Here is a 19,305-nt window from a genome sequence, read left to right as displayed (position 1 = left end):
ATTTTGTTTACACATTTGCTTTCTTGCTAAGGGCAGTACTTGGCACTTGCTTTTATTGAGTTTCATCTTGTTGATCTCAGCTTCTCTCTCCCATTTCTCAGTGTCATTTTGCACTCTGACCCGTGTCTTCCACACTGATTGCAACTGCTCCCAATGTGGTGTCCTCTGAAGTTTTTCTAGGTGTACCTCTCTGTTAGTCAAAACAAACTGACTCTTCTCTGAATATTTCTTTGTTAGTATATCTTAGAAGTCAAGCATTTTGTAAGATTCACTTATCTCTCAGATAAAGCCCAACTTTCTGACAACTGGTGTGATTACAGGAGTTATGACTGCTAATCTCTCATGATTAGGAGCCTGTAATAGAGGCATGTATAAGGGAGGTTGAATGGAATGGAGGACTGTGGACAAGAAAATGCTACTTCTCCTTAACAGCAGGCAGGAAAACATATCTTTCCCACTAATTAAAACAACAAAATGGTCTTTTTCTTGTATAAATGTATACTTACTTGCATGTATAGAAGTAAAGGAAAAGGTATGGTGTATTTAGGGTACTGTTATTTTTCTGTATTCGTATCTGATATAGACGGGTTTGTACACTTTGAAATGAATACAATTTATTTAGCAGAGATACAGTTGGAAATGGTGAATATAACTGCAAAAAATGTTTAGAAATGCCAGGCACAGCAAATGAAGCCAAATCACATAGAGCTCTGCTTCTAACTGGGAGATATATCAGTTCTTAACCTTTATTATAATTTGAAAAAAACATTGAAAGCTAATGTGTATAATTTAGGAAAAAACAAACATCTTTTCTGATAAAGGCTTCCCTGTTAATTAATTAAAAAATTAACTCCAGAAGCAAACTACAAGTAAGAAATGCCAAAGGCAGAAGACTTACTCATTACTGCATATTCAGAAAAGTCATTTACTGTATGTGATAAACATCAGAAGCAACTGGAAAAATAAATGGAACATTTTCATTGGAAAATAATATGCTGCATGCATATGGAAATTTGGTTGATTCAGACATAGCTGAATGTGCAACATCTGTAGGGACCAATCTTGAAAAGGCTTAAGAATGTGCTTGAATTTAAGTGTGCAAATAGGAATTATTTGTATGCGTACAGCTGATTATTTCTTTAAATCTTTGCATAACCAGGGCCATAGCTGGTTATCAAAGATTACAACATAAATAACATTTTATCTAAATAAATGAATATTAAAATGGATTTGAATTTGGTTTTGAGTGAAAATATTTCTACAGTCTTTGGTTGCTAGCTCATATCTCACAGTATTTATTAAGCAAAATTTTATTTATATGCAACTATATTAACCATCAACATTTAACAACTATCTGTACGTCATGCTTAGGGGTATTTCACCTAGGGAGTATATACTGGATTTCAGGAAGAAAGATTTCATGCCTCTTCTTTCCTAGGAGAAAAAACAATAAATTTATTAAACATTTTGGTTTTGGACTGAAAAAAAGATGTTAGAAAAGTAAGTGTATGTGGAATGTATCAGTGCCCTGCTATAGAAACATACATGACTTAAAAACCACAGAGAAACAGATTTTTTTTCTCTTTTTCCCTTCTTACAGATCCTTCCCTTTCATCCCACTTTCATGTACCCTAAATCTGTTGTGCAAAATGAACGGAAAATTGTATTGTGATTTGGAAATTAATGCCACTTACTTTCTCAGGTATGAAATGGCTACACAAGATATGTTGCACAGGAAAATCAGACTAAGATTCAGGCTAAAAATCATAATAAGACTAAGGAAATGAATATTGTCATCATTAGGCCTGTGTGACCTGAAAGGGTATGTATCATCAATAACTGCATATAAATTACAGAGAATTTTGAAGAAAAACTGTAGAGAAATTGTGCTTAGCATTTTATTTGATACATTTATAAATATTAAAAAAGTTTGTATTTTCAATATAATGTACACATAACTTCATCAATATTTACCCAAGCAAAGTTCATGGTGAGGCATCTTATATTCTGTCTAAATTCTGCAGCCCACGTCAGCCTCTCTGGTGGAAGTGATTTCTTTCATCTGTTTAAAAATGGTGAGTCTGACCTCCAAAGAACAACCAGAATCAATATGAAATGCTGTAATTTTCTTTCTTCATCTACTTTGTTAATATTGAATCCTTTTTATGTGCCTCCTGAGACTTCTGTGTGCTTCAGGTCATGCTTTATTTGCTGAGATGAGAATGCCAGGCACCCATGACCTAAAGAGGAGCCAAGTCCAAATCTAGTGCCTCCTCAGAAGACTGGGGGGACACTGCAGTGATTTGCCTGTAGGTCTCGTGTGTCTTGTGTCTCTGGCCCCTGGGAGAGCCAACTGTGACAGTCGGAGGCCACCAGAGCTGTGCATCCCAGAGCCCCCTGGGTTTCCCTTAGTGGCTGGCTAGCCCCACAACAGCATGATGTCACCTGAAACCACCCCATCTTTCATGGAGATTCCCTGTGAGGTTAGAGAATATGAAGCATTGTTTAGACCTGCCTCTCTGCCTGGTTCTTCCCTCCCCATCTGGAAATCTCTTAAGCATGGAGAGGGGCCTGTGTGAGCCCTTTCTACAAAAATGGTTAGAAGCCCATGAGAAGGATCTTTCTGTGCATGTTCCTATGAGTCAAATGGCAGACTCTATATAAACACTGTTAATCTGAGCAGAGTGCTGCTAATGGGAAAATGTTATGGTAAGAGAGCTCTTTCAAGACCTGGTGCTGACTCTAACTTTGCACTCCTTTATCATCAAAAATAATATGGAGCACACTCTTAAACTCCGCCAAAAATAAAAACCATAATGAATAGTGGTAATTCCAGTTAATTCGTGATTAATGAACATGAAGACGTGGTTTCCAGTGCCAAGGCTCTGGACTATGGTTGTGAGGCAATCCTCTTCTGAGGGAATATTTATCATCACATTACCTCATCCCAGATGTTACTTAAAGATCAAGGGTTTCACAGTTAAATAAGTCAAATCTTTTAATATCATCATGTCTATGTTTTGCAGACTAGAATATTGAGTGTTTGGGTTTGTTTTCCGTAATGCCTGTGTTTGTCTAAATCAATGTGTCGTTCCTGAGGAGACGGTCTTGTATATAGCAAGACTAAATCCTGTTCCAACTAAAGTTTATTGCAATGTAAGCACCTCTTTATGAAGAATTGCATTCTCTGTGAAAGGAAAAAGAATGAACTTACCTCTTAAAAATTCTGCTTATATAGTTGCAGTGCTTTTCCAGCTATGTATTCAATGAATTCAGCACTCCTTGGGTCTAAATTGGGAGGAACTTTAATGGTGAAAGTAGGTGAAGTCAGAACATTCACATCTACCACAGTTTCATTTTTACCAGAGGGATCCCCAGGTACCACCTAGAAGAGAACAAATCAGTACTTTAGACACTACAAACTACTGTGTACTTTCAGTTTTGTTTATACCTACTGTGCCTACTGTCTTTAATAGGGGAAAATTAAATAGAGGAATATTTTAGACTTGTCTACTTTCTTAAATTACTTTCTTCTGAAAAGACGGTGGGTGTCTGAATTCATACCAAAGCTTATGGTAGGTGGTGAGAAGAGCTGACACAGCAGTGCAAGACCATATTAAAGAACTGCATGTTAATATTTATACCATGGACTACATCTATAAAGAGGTTCTGTTCTCCTAATGAAAACTTGTGAGTGAGTCATCCCACTAATTTCAAGACGAAGTTTGTGTGATTGAAGTTACTAATTCCTATGTGTTTTTCTAAACCAGACTTAGTTCTGTATCATTATTTTTCTAGAGCAGATAGCTCAGGCTCGTTTGGGAAATAGTGCTTAAATATTGTCTGGCCCCTTGTTCCTTGTTTTGTGCTTTTTTGGTGGATTGCACAATCATTTCATATAAAGTTCTTGTAGTAATAGTAGTACGTTAGTAATAGTAGTACGTTGGATATCTGAGTTGGAAGGGAGAATAGGATTTATCCCTTGCCCAGGAAAATGGATTGAATTTACCTTGGATATATTCTTGTGTGTGAGATATAGTTAATCATGATGTAGTTATTGGAATATTGACAGATGCTGTTACAGATACGCAGCTTCCACTGCAATAATCTGCATAACATTTGCCTTCTTTGAGCTTTGGGATATATAGGTACAGACATAGACATATAGCTAAATATTCAGTGATCCAATAAGGATGTGTTACTGACTGGTACAGTGAAATTTATCTGTGAAGGTAATCTGAGGCCAGTCAAAGCTGCTAGTGTCAATTTACTCTTAATCAGACAGTGATTCAGGTTAGCCTGTCAGCCATCTCTCAGACTAAAAGGATTTAGAGCAAAATAGTTTCTAATCTCTGGAGTTTCAGCTCATCGAGAGATTATCAAGCATACATAAATTCAAGATGAGTAGGAACTTTGTATTGTAATAACCAAACATTACACGTGTACAAACATCCACAATCCCCAAGAGCGTAAGTAGGAGCAAAGCATACGTCAAAGACAGCACTGTGCAATAGCTCCCTTCAGAAGACAACCCTTACCTTAACTATATTGAAAATGTTTTCTGGTCCAATGGTCATGTTGGATAACTCAGACACCCACCCAAATCTTTCTTTCATTTTGTTCAGTAAGTAGGAAGTGTCTTCTGTATGACGCTGAACCACCTGGAGAATCTGCTCATACTGCTCCCCTGAGAGATTAACCAGCTTAAAGGCTTCATCAAACTTTATGTGCAGTTCGGGAACGTTTGGGCAATCTGTTAGAAAAGACAACCAGCATAAAGCTTATAGGAAAGTAACGTCTCTTGTACTTTGTCTTTCTATGTGAAGTATAGAAAACTGTAAAAAAGGGGGCATATTTTGAGTTGGTGTTTAAATAATGCTAAAAAAAAAGAGTAATTCTTGCTGACCTATTTTGGTAGATTTAGTTCAGGCTCCTAATGACTAAATGGATTAATTATCCCATTTGCTGTATTACAATGACTTACCAAGTACTTTTAGGTTTATGTCATATTTCATGGCAATAGATTTTGTTATGCTACATAAGAACTGGTAGATTTTACATATAGCAACTCCATAATCTCCTCGTACGTAATCTTTTTTTTTTTTAATGGTTCATATTCCATTGTCATCCCAAGTATACAGACTGCAAGGCAGGGACTGGGGTAGCAAAGTCCCTCCCACAGTAAGAGAAGATCAGGTTCAACACCACCCAAGGAACCTGAATATATGTAAGTCTATGGGACCTGACGAGATGCATCCCAGAGTCCTGAGGGAACTGGCTGATGTAGTTGCCAAGCTACTCTCCATGATATTTGAGAAGTCATGGCTGTCAGGTGAAGAAGTCCCTGGTGACTGGAAAAAGGGAAACATTGCACCGATTTTTAAAAAGGGTAAAAGGAGGACCCTGGGAACTACCCATCAGTCAGCCTCACCTCTGTGCCTGGGAAGATCATGGAACAGATCCTCCTAGAAGCTATGCTAAGGCACATGGAGGACAGGGAGGTGATTCGAGACAGCCAGCATGGCTTCACCAAGGGCAAGTCCTGCCTGACCAAAATAGTGGCCTTCTATGATGGAGTGACTACATCAGTGGACAGGGGAAGAGCTATGGATGTTGTCTATCTGGACTTCTGTAAGGCCTTTGACATGGCCCCTCACAACATCCTTCTCTCTAAATTGGAGAGATACAGATTTGATGGATGGACTGTTCAGTGGATGAGGAATTGATTGGATGGTCACACCCAGAGGGTAGTGGTCAATGTCTCAATGTCCAGATGGAGATCGATGACAAGTGATGTCCCTCAGGGGTCCGTATTGGGACCAGTACTGCTTAATGTCTTCATCAATGACATAGAATCATAGAATCATTTAGGTTGGAAAAGACCTTCAAGATCATCTAGTCCAACCATCATCCATGCCCACTAAACCATGTTCTGGAGTACCTTGTCTACGCGCTTTTTGAATACCTTCAGGGATGGTGACTCAATCACTTCCCTGGACAGCCTGTTCCAATACCTGACAACCCTTTCAGTAAAGAAATTTTTCCTAATATCCAACCTAAACCTCCCCTGCCGCAACTTGAGGCCATTTCCTCTCGTCCTATCTCCAGCATCTGACAGAAAAGACCAGCACCCACCTCACTACAACCCCCTTTCAGGTAGTTGTAGAGAGTGATAAGGTCTCCCCTCAGCCTCCTTTTCTCCAGACTAAACAGCCCCAGTTGCCTCAGCCGCTCCTCCTAAGACTTGTGCTCCAGGCCCCTCACCAACTTGGTTGCCCTTCTCTGGACACACTCCAACACCTCAATGTCTTTCCTGTAGTGAGGGGCCCAAAACTGAACACAGTACTCAAGATGTGTCCTCACCAGTGCCAAATGCAGGGGAACAATCTCTTCCCTGAGTGCATCCTCAGCAAGTTTGCAGATGACACCAAGCTGAGTGGTACGGTTGACATGTCGGAGGGTCAGGATGCCATCTAGAGGGACCTGGACAAGCTCGAGAAGTGGGCCCGTGTGAACCTCGTGAGGTTCAGCAAGGCCAAGTGCAAGGTTGTGCACATGGGTTGGGGCAATCCCTGGTATCAATACTGGCTGGGGGATGAAGGGATTGAGAGCAGCTCTGCAGAGAAGGACTTGGGGGTACTGGTGGATGAAAAGCTGGACATGAGCCAGCAACGTGTGCTCGCAGCCCAGAAAGCCAGCCGTACCCTGGGCTGCATCCAGAGCAGCGTGGCCAGCGGGTCGAGGGAGGGGATTCTGCCCCTCTGCTCCGCTCTGGTGAGACCCCACCTGGAGTGCTGCCTCCAGCTCTGGGGTCCTCAGCACAGGGAAGACATGGGCCTCTTGGAGCGGGTCCAGAGGAGGACCACAAAAATGATCAGAGGGATGGAACACCTCTCCTGTGAGGACAGGCTGAGAGAGCTGGGGTTGTTCAGCCCGGAGAAGAGAAGGCTCCGGGGAGACCTTACTGCAGCCTTCCAGTACTTAAAGGTGGCTTACAAGAAAGATGGGGACAGACTTTTTAGTAGGGCCTGTTGCGATAGGACAAGGGGTAATGGTTTTAACGTAAAAGAGGGTAGATTTAGCCTAGATAGAAGGAAGAAATTTTCTATGATGAGGGTGGTGAAACACTGGAACAGGTTGCCCAGAGAGGTGGTAGATGCCCCATCCCTGGGCACATTCAAGGCCAGGTTGGACAGGGCTCTGAGCAACCTGATCTAGTTGAAGATGTCCCTGCTTATTGCAGGGGGGTTGGACTAGATGACCTTGAAAGGTCCCTTCCAACCCAAACTATTCTATGATTCTGTGATACATGTTATTACAAGAAAGCCTGTAGTGTATGTTAGTATTCCTGTTGATTGTTAAGGCCTAATATTTATCTAACAATAGCTAGACATTAGTATGTGACTAGTATCATCTGCCATGAATTCAGAACTGAAGATTGCTGGTTTTTTCTTCACTAAAATACAGATTTTAAACAAGAATGTTATGTTAAACCTATACAAAAATTACTGTGTAAAAATTCAATTTATTCTCTGTCAAATAGTACTGTCAAGGGACACCTTCGGACCACAGATGCAAATTGGTATCTGTAATAACACAGTTGTAGACAAAAAGATATTTTTAGTGAGATGGAAGTAGTCTGATACACTTTTCAAAATGTGTCATTGGATCATTAGTATTTGCTGCAGTGGAGATATTCTGAAGACATTTGGGTTTAAGCATATTCTGTGGCTTTTAAGACCTAAATAATTCTGGAAATACAGATGTGTTATGCTGCAGCGGGAGTCCTGAGAGCAGTTCTAGGTGATGCAGTGTCTGAATTTTTTCCACATGCCCATGGAGGGTGCATGCCAGAGCTTTGCCATCTTCTTACATACGGACAAGCAGTACCCTTTTTGTCCTTCATGTCAGTGCTGTTTGCCAACATGGTTCAACAAAGAATAATTACAGGCTCTTCAGCGCTTGCTTTCCTTGTGAGGAGCTGAATGCTACCTGATGTTACATCTGATTTTCTGCAGGAGAAGCGGGTGTCAGGAGTTCGAGCTTGTCCTCACTTTCTGCTCAGCACTTCTGCACCCAGGCAGGACCGATTACTGACTGACCTCTTGCTTCTCTACAGTATGGTAACTAACAAAATACATAGGTACTTTGTTATAGAGTGTAGAACTTTGGACCTCCAGCGGTATGTTAACAACTGAGTTATACTGACACTCTGTGGAGACAGTGGGGAAAGGTAATTGAAATCATCTGGAATGAGGAATAGTGTTTGTATCCATAGTTACAGTAAAAACTCAGTGACCGAATGTTAATTAAAAAAAAAAAAAAAAGGAAACAGCACAGTAGAAAATGACAGCCTCAAAATCTACAAATCAGTGATCAACGCATTACAGAAAAAAAACCGGAAAATAGCTATTTACCATGCAAAAGATTGTCTTGACATTTCTGACATCTCTCACGAAACTGGGGGCATCCAGAGGAGTTCTCCTGAAGCTCTCTGCACAGAGGTCTCTGGTGCCCTGACACAATTTTTGAGAACATGCCACTTCTGTCAGGATCTAGAATGAAGTCACAGTATTTTTAGAGTGCTGTTAAGCTTAGGGTCTTGATAAGTATACGTTTGTTACCTACTCTGTGTGCTAGAATATAATTTCTTGCCCTTAATCCAAAATATCTGGCATAAATCCTGCCCCCCCCCCCAAAAAAAAAAAAAAAAAGGAATAAAGCTTTAAAAAGTAGAAGTCTGGAGAAGATAGAAAACATGTTTTCTTTCAAGGAATTCATGCCACTATAGCACACTCCCTTATAAAGTCATAGTAGCGTATTGCCCACTAATAGCCAAACAATTGCTAATATTATTACACGTTATTTCTACAACATGTGAGTTCTGGTAAGATCTTTTTGACCCTTAGAAGTCAAGATGCTTCATAATCACATACAGCTAGATGAGAGCACAGTACCAAAGCTTATTTCTGAGGTAACATGGGTCATGATACAGGAAAAATTAAAAAATGCTGTTGAAGAATCCCTTAACTTTGTATTTCCTATGACCATATAATGGTTATGTCACCTGCCACTCAGAGTTATGGCATGTGCTTACTGTGATGTCCTTATAGACAGGCACCAGCATGTATTTGAATGATGCTTGTTTTTCTATTTGCACTAGTAAGATACGAAGGATAAGGCTTATTTGTATTCTAAAAGTTGACCATGTGTTTTTTCCTCCATTGAGAGTTATCATCTGAAACCAATGTTATGCCCAGAATTTTTCTGGTCACTGGAAAACATGATGGCTAGTCTGTATTTGATTGTCACGCTGCATTGCTATGGTAGCCTGGAACAGGGCTTGCAGCTGCCTGGCTGAGCTTAATGTCATTTGGCAAGGGCAGGGATATCCCTTGACATCTCACAGAATTACCCTCTTTTTTTTCAGAATTGGTGACATGTCAATATGATATGATACAAATCATATCCTGACAAATGCTGAGATCAGACCTGTCAGTTTTATGAAAACCTGCATCCATCGTGAATTCCAGTGCTCCTGAAGAACTCCTGCAAATGCTTTGAGAATTGCCATGAAAATCAGGCTGTGTAGGACCCATCAGTCCCCCTGTGACATTTCTCTGAGATTTCTAGGTGATTTGTACCTTTTCATTTAACCAATAAAGTTATCCTTGACCCATGCCTATTTAACCAAGAAAGCCTCCAGAGCTTTCATAAAGTATCTCAGACTAACGTACCGCAAACTGAATCATTAAACATAGTTTAGCAGTCCCGAGGGATCTGATGTCATTGACAGTGCAGTTAATTTTCATTTTCTAACACTTGCCTTTGGCTTGTTCTGGCACATTTCTTCTGTTATCTCTGTATTCATCAAATACTTCGGTAATCACCTCGGTAACACCTTCAAACACCGTCTTACTGAAATCAAAAACTATCTGTAAGAAGCCAGGTATACCCCAGCCTTTCTGTGAGCCATCATTTCTGGGGGTGTCCTCAGGTAAAGCTGGCATGCTGGGGGACTCATTCAAGTCCAGATCAGACATGAAATATGTCTGAAAAGACTGGTCAAACTCTTTTTGCATCTGCTTAAAAAAAATGAAACTTCTGTCAAATATTGAGCCCATGTCCAATAATAGTTGGCTAAATAAATCTTCCATTTTTACTAGCTGAGTATCCTCTTTGTCAGGCTTTTCGTTAAACTGGATGTCTTTTCCTTGATCCTCATGAAAAGTAAAAATGAGTGGAGGTATTTTCCTCAAAAAATCTTCAACCTGTTTATAAGAAGGAGATAGATCAGCTGCCTGACAAGTTTTCAGTTTTTCATCTCTCAGGGAAGTGGCTCTAATTTTTCTCTTTCATATACCCATAGAAACAATGCCCTCTTGATAACTACAAATAGCATGTTCTCCAAATTTAAGACACTAGACTCTAAAGAGTGAAAGTACATTCAGTCTAAATCATTAGCTCCAAATCAGATCTGGAGTAAAAGGGTTGCCAGTTGGCCTTTAATCTGTGGAGGCTCAAAGTTAGTATTGGCGTTTGGGTTTCTTCCAACAAACAATTTGGACTTTATCTTGGAAACATTTCTGTGCTACTTATGTGCAGTGTAGGGAACAGAAGGTGATTGTTCTCGCTGTGGTCTGTAAACACCCTACCCTCCCTCACCAATGGCCAAGTCCTCACATCCTTGTGCAAACTGAAACCCATTAAAATCAATGGAACAGTGGCTCCGGGTCCATGGTTTGATGATGGAAGAGGCTGAGGGTCGACTGCTTTACCAAGTTCCCGGTCCCTGGGTCTCAGCCACTGGTTCCCTGCTCCATGCTTTAATACCCTACCTTTGCCTGAGAAGATGTAGTGTTTTGTGGAGTCACGCTTCATGGCGTTAGAAAACTGGTAAGGGTTAAGAAGCACCCTGCCAAACACACACATATAGATATACATTTACTTTTTTTTTTTTTTAAATCAGATCAGCTGCTTGATCTGACCAGTAGTCCAGCTCAGAGGGAAGGTGAATTATGAAACGGCACTGCAGGAACAACCTAAGCCAGTGTTGCCCCTGCTTCCTGTGTGTCATCAGCCACAGCTATTGTCTTTGTCTCCTTTTTTTAGAATTATTTAGGTCACAACACATTTCTGACTTTGAATGCTTCAGATAAACCATATAGCTCACTGAGGAAGTTATCAAGATGGTCAAAGACAGTGACAGTGCAGTCTGTAACTTTTACTGCAATAATTTCAACGTGACATCCACAGACTCTTGAAAGTCCAAGAGATATATTTGAGGTATCTGTGAGAGGTATCTAAAAAGCCAAAAGCATCATCAATAGTCTTAAATGTAATATCTTCCACATTTTTACCTGAATAGTTTTAAGAATATGCACAAATGTTAAACACCTTTGCTGTAAAGCTTGTCACTTCTGAAACACACCATGTTTAATTTTTAAGTTATTGTATTTTTCAGTGCCTGGGGATGTGAAAGCTAGGTAATCTGGCTAAAATTTTAGTAGCATTAATTGCACAGTTTCAGTTGTTCAGCTGCACTTAAAGCATATGCCTAAATAAAAAATGTGATAACAATTTTGTTAAGTCTTGTAATAATAACGTGCCAGCCAGGAAAGCATGTTTTCTTTCTGGTAGAATTAGGGGAATCTCCTTTGCTGACAGTTTCCTTTATTAAAAAACAGTTAACCATTTTAAAGCTATTTTCTTACTTAAAGAGTAGATTTAAAATAAAATAAATATAGGAAAGAATGATATTGTATAAGTAGGTGATTTTTTTTTTCCCATGGAATTTTGCTAACTATATCTACACTTTTAACTCTGCTGATTTTCAGACGGACTGTAAAGAATCTATCTGGTATTTTTCACAAACAGTTATTGAGCATCTTAATGCAAGTCCTACTGTGAGAGACAACACTGTACATCTGGAGTGACTCTGTTGGAGTCAGGGGAATAAACAGTGTCCATGGAGTCACACCAGGGTGGAACCGAACTTATTTTGGCTCAATGTTCAATGAATATAATCACATGTAATCTCTGCCATAAAACTTCACATTTCCAGACTCTCCAAATCAAATTAATTTTAGTAACCTGATATAACTGGCGGATCTGGGTATTGAGAAAATAAGATGTGCTCTCTCTAAAACTGTTAGGGGAATTCAAGAGTATTTCCAGATACAAAATTTCTTCCTACCTTTGTTCTAAATGTTGACAAACCATGTTTGCAAGTTGTATAATATCTCATGCAGGTACTTTCTAAACAAGATTCACATTCATCCCATAAATTTTTCAAGGATACTTGACATTGTCTTTCTTCTTCTTCTAATCTTTCCTTTACTTCATCCATAAGTCGCAAGGCTTGCTAAGTAAGAAAAAAGATTCAGTTGAGGGCAATTTTCAGATTAATATTCTAACTACTTATCCCAGTGTTGATCACTCATTTTGGCTATTTATGGTTCCTTTTTTTGCTAATCCCTAACCGTTAGGGTAGGTTGTCTCAGCTGCAGTCACATATGGAGGGAACTGAAAATTGAAAAACTTTTCCTTACAGAGTTTTTCTGATGTTGTTCTCTCAGAGGGCACAGCCTACAAAACCAAACGGATCTCTACAGTCTAGCTGGATCTCTGAGGTTATGAAAAAAAACACACATCTTTCTGTGCAAGAAGAATTCAACCTCTCACAAGGTCATGTGCTCAACTTTTATCATTTTTTCTCCATATCATATCTGCAGTATTCATCTGTTCCACAAATAGCCTTTTTTTGTTGCTTTGCTCTATTCTTTAAAGGACTGATATTTCATGAGGCTAGGTCCTTGCCATACAGAAATTCTTTCTCTAATGTGGAAATATGTAGAAGTATAGCATTTCCTCTGTTTGGGATTATACTAATCAAAAGACAGTAGTGAGGGGGTTTCTTCCTGCTCTTGTGGAATTGTGAGGCACTCCTTCCATACTGAAGGGAAACAAGATGCATTTTACAATGCTGCTTCTATTTACTGGATCATTCTTCATCAGGTAGAGCACAAAGCTGAGCAGATCAGAAGCAGCATTTTAGAATAGACTCGGCAATGGAAAGACAGAAGAGTTTTTCCTATAGAAGTAGATTGCACATCATTAATTTCTTTCTGCAAGTACAAGATATTTTAATAATTTAGGTTTTCAAAAAATGTTCCAAATTGTTCCTAAGTATGACAGAAACCTTTTAATTGCTCAGTCTTACTCCTTTCTGGCAGCATTTCAATAGAGAAGAGGCTGACAGAAAAGAAAACTGTTAGAATGTGCTTGGTGGAGACAGTAACTGTAGTCTTCATAGTCTATTATTTTCTGATCTTTCTAATACATTTATTCAGTGTTTTATGAACTCTCGCTGTGGATGTAAGTTCTGTGTAAATGAAATCATCCAGTAAGAGCTAGCAACAGCATAGATCATGGGAGTGTACTGGTGCTCCTAAAGATGTTAGAAAGCTATCAGGTAGTTTTTGGCTTGCTAATACAAATAGTTTAAACTAACTACCAGATGTCGGTACAAGAGGGAATTTTCCTTCAACTTCATTGAAAGCAATAGTTAGGATCTTTGTATTTTTTAAAATATACAGTGATGTCTGTTTCTCAGGATCATCTGAGCACATGGCTCTGAGCCTAGGCATTGCACTAGGACATTGGAAATTCCCCTGATCCACTGTACTTTCTCTAGAGCACGTTATCATTTGTGGCTTTGATATTTTTCTGAAGGTCAAAAGTTTGCAAAGCAAGCTTGGAAACATCTTGTGGCCTGAGGTGTATAAAGACATGCAGGGCTGAGCTGCTGGACGTTCTGCACAAAACATCTTTATACAGTTGCTTGTAGTTGCCTTGGCATGAATTCAGTGAAGCAGGGGATTTCTAGAAATAAGCAGTTAAGTGCGATACTTTATTCAACACATTGCTGTTGCAGCAGCTGTGCCTTCTAGATGTTACAAAACTCAGGTTCTCTCTCCAAAGTAATGTTTGAGTCTACATACAGCACTTAATGTCTCCTTTTACTGTGTAACTTCGGTATTTCCACATGGTGGTCACCATCAGCTTGACTATGCCTAGGCTGCTGCTGGCTCCCTCCCAACTGCAGAATAAAATGGGAGAGCTCAAATCTCAAGGAAAGTTGTGTCAGACAACATGTTTTACCTTGCAACCAGGATGGGCTGAGAGAAGGTAACTTGCTAACTAGTGGTAACTCAGCTGTATTTTGTCTAGTGCTCACTATTTCAGTTTCGTTTTAGAAATAGCTTAGACATTCAGCCACAGGGAAAAATTAACAGTATGCCACTCAGTTAGAAAGCTGTATTTCTGAGGAAAAACAGCAACTTTTCACATGTAGCTTTCAAAAGAACCATGCAATCTGGAAGAGGCGCCAGTGAGGCAGGCGGTGCTCTTGTTCAGTACTTTATTCCAGCACAGTCTGAAAGCTTCCCTCAGGGTTGAAGCCTCAGTCTGCTAGGGTCCTGCCAGCAGGCAAGCTTTTTCTTAAGAAATTGGCAAATATAAACTAATGTTTTAACTTCTTCTGAAATGTGAACATCCAGGTTCCTGGTAGGCTAGTAAATGATGTCTATTGGCCCAACTCCTGCTTCCAGGAAACAGGCAGTGAAAACCTCTATAGAGGTGCCATGAGAGTTTTCTTCTGGCAGTGAGAGAAAGGGTCAGAAGCAGATTGCCTATCAATCCTGTGACCATATAAAGAGATGGATGTATGCTGCTCAGAGTGTACATACAACGTGGTTTACATTCTTCCCAGAAAAGGGGAGACACCAAGGGATCCCTTCTGGGTTGCTTATTGGCCTAAACACAATGGCATGCTCTACTACTTCCAGGAGGTAGGCTAAATCCATGTATGACCTGCCTCATCTTTGATTAAAAATAGCCACAACTTAACAAAAATACAAACAAAAAATCCCAGATGCACTTCAGTTACCTGTTTTTCTTCACTGCTCTTCTTCAAGGTTTTCATCAGATTTACATGCTTATCTTCATTTCTTTCCATCATAATTTTCATCTGCTTAATACCAGTCAAGGCTTTCTTTACTTCTTCATCTACATACTTCTCTCCAACTTCAGATAATACTAAAAAAAGCCAAATTATACAGTGACTTAATCAGATTTTAACACTATCACAAATTGTCATGCACTGATGACAAAGGAGAATGAAACAGCTCTGTTTCCCTACTGTTGCAGAGCCAAATCTTGAGATAGTGAATGCAGAATAACAGAGCCAAGACAATTTCCATCAGATAGGTGCCTGGCCCAGAGCCTTTGCCAGGGATCAGCTGTGTGTAACTCAGGCTATATACTGGGCTGTCTCAGTGCTGATCACTGAATCCCAGAACAGTTGAGGCTGGAAGGTGCCTCTGGAGATCATTGAGTCCAACCCCCCTGCTCAAAGCAGGGTCAACTAGAGGAGGTTGCTCAGGTCCTCATCCTGGGTTTTGGATAACTCCGAGGATTACTCATCGGTTTTCTAATGACCTGTATATTTATCTTTGATCTGCAAGCAGCCTGTGACAGCTTCCCTTTACATTTTGAAAATGTAGATTACAGGTGACTTCAACCTGCAGAAAAATACAATCTCTAGACTTCCTGTGAAGTAATGACCATAGAGTTTTGGCAAAAGCGTGGGTTGGCCCAGACATTGCACCTTGAAGCTCTGCATGATTGCCTATGCTTTATCTGTATTTGTTTCCTTTGCAGAAATACCCTGAATATCACTGGAGCTATACAAAACAAGTAAAGAACACATATCTCTGAGAGTGCCAAAAGCACATCAGTCATTTCTTCTCTTATATCTTTCTTCCCTTCCCCTAACTTTTTGTTTGTTACAGAAATATTATTAATGTAGACTGAAGCAAAGGAGTATTTCATGGCTGTTACTCTTGGGATTCTTATCCACAAAGTAAAACCATGCTTAATGGTGAGTATATGCATAATAGCTGCTTTTTTCTAAATTAAGTCATTTTATTTCGATTACTTGTAGTAACCGTGTTTTCCAGCAAAGTATATAATTGTAGAATAAGCATTTTCAATGATTATTTAAACAAAAAAAAAAAATTCAAAATTTGTTTAATTGAATTTTGGCTTCAGTTTATATTCTAATGATCTATGAGGGACAAAATAACCTATAAAAATGCTGTAAATACTTTTTTTGTAAGGGGATGCTTATCTGTTAATCCCTTTACTTTCTCATCCCGGTTGTTCTTATCTCCCCATTGTGTGTGTGTGGATGCAAGTAGTCAGCTATATGATGGTTTCTAAGCTCCACACATGAAAGCGGATCCTCTTGACACCAGTGAGTGTGGAAGTCAAAATGCACCAGGAGACTGGAGACGTGGGCCCAAGGGCTTCCAGCACACCCCTGGTAAAAAAAGCATACATACGCTTCAGGTTTTCCCGGAGATTCATTTCCTCCTGCCTTGTTGGTGCACACTGATGACCATTCAGCCATAGCACATATATTATAAATAACCAAGAGGACTTCATGTTCTTTCTGTAAAAGAAGCAGGTAGGTGCAGTTAAATGTAAGGATCTTCATGATGCTCAAATGCCTAGGTGTAATGTTTACTAAGTATTATACAAGTTCCCATTATTTTTTACTTTAACTATGGTTTCTGAGATCTATAACATGCACCTAAATGCTATTGTTAGTGAAAACACACGAGTAAAAAGCCTGACCTCATTTGTAATTATCTATTCAGACTAACTAGATGCATTTCACTGAGTTTGCAGAGTGGTGTAAGAGAATCAGGACATATATATATAAAACGAAAAGCTTATGCAGCTCAGTCTGTCCCTTTTCTACCTTGTGAAACACACTAATTACTGATCTCACACTATGTTCTTAGCTCATATTGTAAATGCATCCATGCTAAACATTATTGCCAAATTTAAAAAGGGAAATTTCTAGAATGTTGTTCCCTTCCTTGTCTCCAAACATGCAATTCCTTTCATTGTCCTTCAGGATAATACTTAATATAGCAGTTGCAATAATAGGTGTGCCAAGAAATTGGCGATTAGATCATTTTTGTAAACAAACACATCAGCAATTGAAAGAAATTCCTACAAAATAGGGGAAAGAAATGCCATTTGCTTTATTTCCCTCCCAAAAGCAGTTAGAGGAGAAAGGTTTATTTTTTAGAAACCGTGCAACTACACTTTCTAGTTCTCATCTGATTAAGTGAACACAGTATTTAAGTGCCTTTGTAGCCAGTATAGCCTTTTTGGAGATGCAGTTATCAGCTACAAATGTGTATGTAAGTTAAGAGCCTGGATTGATTTATAGCCTGGATTTACTTCTATAGTTACTTGCATATTGTAACTTTACATTTCTAGAAAAAAAACAATTAACTTTGCAAAGAAATACAAACCCATTACCAAAGAAAAGTAAAAAACCCCAACATATTTACCGTTAATACTGAAACACTTCCTCTGCAAAATTGCTCCCCGCGTCAGGAAGGGGTCGGGCTGTGTTCTGATCTAATTGCTGGGAGTGTCAGGGATTTTGCCATGTTCTACTTATCTGATGAGAAGGTACTTAATCCTATTAACGGGACGTTTTGTCGTTAGGCTGCAGGATTTTGCGTGCATGGCACTTCATGCTCAACTCTGTGGGCAAAACCACTAGGGGGAGCGTTGGGCAGAATTCCATAATTTTATGTAATTTGAACCTGCTATTTTTCTGTAGTCGGTAGCCTTTCGTCTTACTAGCTCTTCCATCATCTTGCTTTTTACCTTAGGTGACATCTGCAGCTTATGTTCTTAGTGAAATTGTTACAATTAGTTTGGCTAAGAATAGCTTCCAACATTTAATCTCTTCAGTGTAGTTTTAGTTTGCTATAAAAAACACTGGATTATGTAATGGCCTTCTTTGTATACCTTCTGAAGATACAGAAATTGAAAAAATTCAGGAATGCAGATGATGTAGGCTCTATGAGTAGAGTCTGATATAAGATAAGCAAATTTTGGCAATTTGTACATCATTATACTTGCTAATGTTTTGGGGGTTTGCCACCTTGATTTTCTTCAGTTAATCCATGTGTGTGAAATATGTCTGGGATCTGACCAGCATAAAGTTTTGGATACTTTGAAATGAGAAATTTAAATACTAACAGATGCTTGATATAAATTATGGACAAGTATCGTTAGCAAATCATATCCCATCTTGTGATGTTCAGCAATAATACTCCTTTGAAGTCAAAGAGGAGACGGGCGGTCTGCAGCTCATGGTCTGCAACAGCAGTTTTAAAACATCCCATTCTTTTTTGTTTACCTCGTAGTTCATAAAAGCCAAGTGATGATTGATGGTTAAGATCTAGCATGATTAATGCTGCTTAGGCAAGAGATTTGAGGGTTTTATTTTTAAACGTGTTATCAGGAAGAGTGGAGAACCTGTTAGCTCTAATGGGAACTGCAAGTCCTCAGTCTGCAAGTCCTCCTTGACCAAGACTCATTACTACACAAAACCTTTCAAGTTCTCTTTTCTGGCAATACCAAGCAGGCACCCTTGCAGACTTTGCAATCCCCTGGCCAGACTGTCTGCTAAGCACCCCTGGGGCTTGGGCTGAAGTAAAAGGGGCAGTCTCCCTCTCTGGGCCTTGTGCTTGGCTCAGGATAGAGAGTAAATGGAAAATAGGTTTGCACAAAGGAAGACAAACTATTACAGACACTTGTGAAATGCGTGTTATTAGCCTACATGTGTAATGAAGCCTAACAAAGACTTTAATCTCCTAGTGCAACAGTTTGCCCCTTCATTTTTGGCATTTATCTTTGCTAATATTAATTTACTAGAAAAAGTTACTGTTGGCCTTTCTGGACATGACTCGATATAGAGAAAGCTTTACTCAATCCAGAGCAAAAAGGGCAGTTTCAACACATCACCCATAGTTCCCAGGAACTGGCAAGAAAGCAGGCTGCCTCAACCCTGCAGAGAGGGAGAGCAGCACTCCTGTCCCAGGGCAGAGAGGCTGGAGGCTGCCTCTGGCACAGATATCACTGCTTATTTTCAGAATTGCCCGGCTTCTGAAGGTCTCTGTGGGGGTCTCTGGTCAGACATACTCTTGCACCTTGCAAAGCCAGTCCTTAACGGAAATCTGTACTGAAGCCGATGCTGAGACATGGAGTCCTGATGGATGTCGGAGTCCTGATGGATGTCAGGCTCCTTTTCTGAATTAGTTGATTTTGAACATTGCAAAGTGTGTTGCATTGTCTTAGATGTTATTCTTCACACTTTATTATAACCACTATGTAACCACATGGAAATTGGCATTACTATATCTATCT

At 39.6% G+C, this 19,305-nt stretch overlaps 1 protein-coding gene across 2 annotated transcripts; it reads right to left on the bottom strand.

The window, feature by feature from the left end:
* Positions 1 to 1,271: 1,271 nt before the first annotated feature.
* On the bottom strand, positions 1,272 to 17,567 carry CLUL1 (clusterin like 1). 2 transcript variants are annotated; one of them, XM_030012078.2, is made up of 9 exons: positions 17,433 to 17,567; positions 16,407 to 16,516; positions 14,951 to 15,099; positions 12,197 to 12,364; positions 9,827 to 10,271; positions 8,418 to 8,555; positions 4,539 to 4,753; positions 3,215 to 3,385; positions 1,272 to 1,434 (listed from the first exon to the last, which is right to left on the bottom strand). In XM_030012078.2, exons 2-8 carry the CDS (start codon positions 16,507 to 16,509, stop codon positions 3,218 to 3,220), a joined length of 1,386 nt encoding a protein of 461 aa, XP_029867938.1. In that variant the 5' UTR covers positions 16,510 to 16,516; positions 17,433 to 17,567; the 3' UTR covers positions 1,272 to 1,434; positions 3,215 to 3,217. The 2 variants fall into 2 exon arrangements, with proteins under 2 accessions (XP_029867938.1, XP_029867939.1); XM_030012079.2 differs by having other exon boundaries at positions 1,272 to 1,429.
* Positions 17,568 to 19,305: the final 1,738 nt, after the last annotated feature.

Source organism: Aquila chrysaetos, chromosome 4 (genome assembly GCF_900496995.4).
Source record: "Aquila chrysaetos chrysaetos chromosome 4, bAquChr1.4, whole genome shotgun sequence".
NCBI lineage: Eukaryota > Metazoa > Chordata > Aves > Accipitriformes > Accipitridae > Aquila > Aquila chrysaetos.
Note: the sequence above shows the minus strand (reverse complement) of the source record. Positions and strands in the feature narration are given on the sequence as shown.